Source organism: Alosa sapidissima, chromosome 6, assembly GCF_018492685.1.
Source record: "Alosa sapidissima isolate fAloSap1 chromosome 6, fAloSap1.pri, whole genome shotgun sequence".
Classification (NCBI taxonomy): domain Eukaryota; kingdom Metazoa; phylum Chordata; class Actinopteri; order Clupeiformes; family Clupeidae; genus Alosa; species Alosa sapidissima.
Genome location: NC_055962.1, coordinates 7,130,928 through 7,135,927, shown reverse-complemented (window position 1 = coordinate 7,135,927; position 5,000 = coordinate 7,130,928). Strand labels below are relative to the sequence as shown.

The window sequence follows — 5,000 nt, the reverse complement described above, 5'->3', positions numbered from 1 at the left end:
CTCTTCAACCTCCTTGCTTGACCCCTCTCCTTGTTCCTGTCTGCAATATGCATTTCTTTAGTGACGTGCTTATGAGTGAAATTATGAAATCCATAAGAAATGCATGGGAGATACAATTGCAATACAATAGGCCTAACAGAGGAAAGGCACAAAAATCCTACATCATCCTTACTCCTGACAGATGCAGAAGTTCAGGTTTTTAAGTTAAGTCTGTCGTAAATCATCGATGATTATATATATACAGGCTATAGAAGTAGCCTATAAACAACACTAAAGATGTCGATAAAAATAGTAGGCTGGTTTGGCCTATGTTAACTAAGGCTAGCATCTACCTTTTCTTGGCTTCGTTTCGCGCAACAATCCGGAGCCGGCGAGCTGCTATCCTCTCCTCTCGATTATCAGACAACACAGACGGAGCAGGGACGTCTGCACACTGGGGATTGTTTCCTTTTTGACTCATGATTACCTTTGCTGGACCGTTGCCAGTTAGGAAAAATGTATTTTCACATTATTTTGCTAACGTTACGATGTAAATCGCCCAGGATGCTTCAGTTGTTGTAGAAGCTACTTAATTTGTTGTTGTCCAGGTTGCTAGGTTACCACATCTACAGCTGCAGTTCCTTCTGGTGCTGTAGCGGCGCTGTGATGGGAGAGATTTTGGCTTTGAAGACGGCAAACATTGGCTATGTTTGCTACAACAGTAAATAACATTGGCTGAAGAAGCACTCATTGTCATGCACGTATGAAATTACAGCAATGGCCCAATGTAGCCAACCTCGCTTGGCCACGTTCAATCGCGGTTGTGCACACTGAGCTTACGTTTTTGGGTGAGACCACACATCACTTACGTACGACGCAACGCTAGACGTGTGTCAAGTGTGATATGTAGGCTAGGTGAGTATTTACATTGCAGCAATTTAGCTTTCGGCGTCGGTGGAGTGGCCAATTGGCAAACTAAAACAAAAGATCTGGATATTCTTGGATCCATAACTCACACCGAAATTACCAGCTGCAATTTTTCAGTGCCTCTACAACCTGCTATTACCGCAACTCTGTGCCAATTATAGACTCTCTCGTTTTGCTCTCTTAAGTACTTTAGGTCTAGCAGGCGTGTCTTGAGTCATCACCACCTTTGTTTCATTCTCACCTAGAGTTTTCAACCTGGTCTTTATGTAGCCTAATTCTCTTGTGACCCCTGGCCTACTCTAGACTTGACTCGAGCTTCTCCCCTCACTTGACCTTTCCTCCTTACTTTCTTAGTCTGTTTCAGTTTTCTACACTGCAGCCAATCAATTATCGCATGGCGTGTGCAGTAGCTTATTCAGCTATCTAATTGGCTTAGCTGACCGTATCTCAGCTCAGAGAACAGCTTAGAGTCTCTGTCCCACACCCTGACTCCTGTCCTGGGCAGTCAGACAGCAGACCAGCACGTCCTGCCACGTCATCTCTCCCTCTCCAAGTGGACACAACACACTAATTTTTCAGCCAACAGTTAGGCTATCTTACAATATAATTGCAGCAACAACCAAGACGGCCTTGTTCACATGCAGAGGCTCCTGAGGTTACAAGTTTCCAATAGGCCAGTGGGATGCTCCTGTGATTTTGTAGTTCTAAATGTCATTAATACATTTAATAAATGCTACTCAGTCAGTGTAGCCTACTCAGTCACAGGTGGCCTACAGTATGCATTCCTGTGTGCGTGTGTGTGACAGAGAGAGAGAAAGAGTGTGAGAGTGCATCAGGGGATTAGGTACAGTCTCAGAACAGCACCTGCTGTGAGTGTACAGGTGAAGAGGTACAGAGACAGAGGGAAGGGGAGGTGGATTACTATTCCAACAGGCTTTGTTCTGTAAGACACGTCTGCACGGCAGCTTAAAACACTACCCTTAGGACACAGCACAGAGGCCCGCGTCAGACGTGAGACACAAGACATCCAGTTTGTGTCTGTTCCTATGAGCAGTCAACAGCAGGTACGTCCTCATCTTACTGTGTGTCGTGTTTGTAATGCATAATGGCATCCCAATATTAGGAAATAATACAGTCTATAATATAATATTGGAACATTTGCCAGCCAATCAGAGATTAGTGTTTTCCACTACTGTATAATCAGTGGTGTAGTCTAGTTAGCTGTAGTGGGTATATTGTGATGTAGTCTTGTTAGCTGTAGTGGGTATACTGTGATCAACCCCAAATGTTAATATGTATCCTTACCTATTTTAAGTGGTTATACTGAGATGGTGATGCTTTTTAAGTGGGTATACTGTGTAGTCCTGCGTATCGTAGTAGACTACACCACTGTGTATAATGGCTAATTGTGACCATTGCTATTGTAAGTGTAATAGTGTGTAAACAAAGAAAAGGAGAGATATTGACACATTTGGTCTCTATGCTCCCAAACATATTCTAATGTGCAGTGTTGTTTAGACCCTGTGAGTTTTATAGGGTGGGTAGAGTGTGAACTAGTTAAAATCTCTTAAATTTCCCCTTGGGGATCAATAAAGTATCTATCTATCTAGTTCATTAGTTCACCTTTTATAGTAGGCTAACTGTGAAATTAGCTTACCTTTGGCCTACTCACCTTTGCTGAAGTAGACACAATGATGATAAACAGTAGGCTACATTTATATTGAAACACATGCCTGTCAAACAGACTATTGCGGTATAACTCTCTGTAGCCTATAGACTGTGAATAGTTGTGCCAATATTCCCAGTCTCTGTTTGCTACATACTAGTTAGTTGAGCAGCTTTGACCTTAATGAAAGTGTATCTGTGTGCTAATGTAAACTGGGGTTAGGGTTGGGCTTGGGGCAGGGTAACCTGCATTGTGTTTGACTGTGCGACTCAGCGCTACACCTGCCCAGGGACAAATCTGCTGCTCCTCAGCCTGGGAGCCATGTGTGTTAGCATGGAAGCTAAAACCTATGGGTGCTAGCATCTGCTGCTAGCACGTCTCTTATGGTGTTGGGAGGGAGCTTTACATACTACTGCACAACAATTATACCGGCTGACTGCTGTTACACCTGTGTGTGTGTGTGTGCATGTGTGCTAATGTGTATGTACTGTATGAATGTCTCTAACTCTAATGCATGTCTAATACATGAGTCTGTATGTGGGTGTGTCTGTGTGTGTGTGTGCATGTGTGCTAATGTGTATGTACTGTATGAGTGCAACTCTAATGCATGTTTAATGCATGAGTCTGTATGTGGGTGTGTGTGTGTGTGTGTGTGTGTGTGTGTGTGTTTATGTGTGCAAATGTGAATATGCATATTGATTTGTAATCTATCACTGCAGCATGGCAGAGAAGAAGTCCAAGAAGCGGTGTGCTGCTGCAGCCGCCTCCACTGCCGTCCAGACAACTCCCCAGGCCCAGCCAGACCCTGAGGTGACGGCTCTTCTGGAGACCCTGATGAGCCGCACGGAGAAGGTTCTGGTGGAGACGGAGTCCCTTCGTGACTACAGCACCCACAACACAGGCGAGCTGACCCGTCTGCTGGCCGAGCTGAGCGCAGAGAACCGGGCCCTCCGGGAGAAGTACCGGGCCCTGGCTTGTGAGATGCAGGACGCTATGGAGGTCATGGAGGGGCTCCGCGACACCCAGTATGCGCAGGATTCCAAGACCAGGCAGGCCCGGAAGCTGAGCCGCCAGTTTTGAGGCAGCAGAGTCCTAGAGGCCAGTTCTGAGCTCCCAAACATGAGCTCCAAATGCCAACTATGACTGAAACTGTAAATCCTGTAATCTAAACTGTGAATATGAGACACCTGCAGGCAATCTAGTGTAACAGCAGGAGACGATTTCTTCCCCGTCCCTCCAGAGCCAACTCCTGAAGCCATGCCCAAAGATTTCTCTATGACTTTTCTCTGACTCTGTGAGATCATTGTGAGATTACAACACATGCAAAAATTATGTTTTTGATATGTGTGTCTCACTGGGCCAACTAAGGAGAACTAAAGAGAGAAGGCTGAGAGATCATCTTTGAGCACACGTGGATGATAAAATCATGAGCAACAAATCAGATTAAAGCAGATTTATGTAATATATGCATGTGTATATCTATAGCTATATGCTTATGTGTTTAACTTGCTGAATTGCTGACTTGGCACACAAAGATCTAAGTATAGTCTCTAAGAAAAACTGTCTGCAGCATTGTCCTCAGCTGTCCTCTAATCAAGATCTGATCTGCAACCAGGGAACTTCCTCAAAGATGAGTAATCTTGTCCACCCAATATTTTGGGTGTGCACCACACATAGAAAATAGCCTATATGGAGGTCACTGAGGATTGCTAAATGGGCTGGAAATTTGCAAGATCTGCTGAAATGGTTTAGATAATCTTTAATTACACCGATAGATGACTATCATGAGAATACAAGATACAGAAAGAAACCATGAATGACCAATACACAAAACAATAAAAAAAAGCAAACAATTAACAAAGCAAAATACAATGATTATAAAAGTGCTGGGCTGTAGATAATGTGGAAAGAGTCATGCATTTGTTTGAGAATGGTGCTATTCAACTACAATTACTGTTAACATTATTTTTGCACTATCGAGGAAGAGGGTGTGTGAATACAAGGAAAATATTATGGCATTTATTTTGTACATTTAACTAATGTATAAGACTGTACAGCACTATAACAACTCTTGTTGATTATAATATAAATAAATCTTACTTTACTGGAGCAATTCTTGTTCCACTGTCACCCGACCACGACCTATAGCATGAGACGGATTACTACCCTAGACCTCTAGACCACTGTGTCTGTCCCTACAGAGACACAGACACACACACACACACAGATGTTTTGAAAAAGCCCAGTATGTGAAATATATGTTTATCTACCTTTGGAAAAACAGCCAAAGAAAACCCTGTGGTGTTTATGTTTACGTGTGTGTACATGTGTGTGTGTGTGTGTGTGTGAGAGAGAGAGGTTAGAGGCTCCAGTTCCTCTTGCTTGGGGTAACGTTGGCACAGGACGGGGAAGTAGGCCTACCACAATC

At 43.6% G+C, this 5,000-nt stretch overlaps 1 protein-coding gene across 1 annotated transcript in view; it reads right to left on the bottom strand.

The window, feature by feature from the left end:
* Positions 1–597, bottom strand: part of LOC121710985 (dynein regulatory complex protein 1-like) — a 10,329-nt gene extending 9,732 nt beyond the window's left edge. The window contains exons 1-2 of the mRNA XM_042094224.1: positions 333–597; positions 1–40 (exon numbers count right to left, since the gene is read on the bottom strand). The exon at positions 1–40 is cut by the window's left edge and continues 45 nt beyond it. Of these exons, the coding sequence (XP_041950158.1) occupies positions 1–40; positions 333–460 (168 nt within the window). The 5' untranslated portion in view covers positions 461–597. The remainder of the gene's footprint in view (positions 41–332) is intronic.
* Between the last annotated feature and the right edge of the window lie 4,403 nt (positions 598–5,000).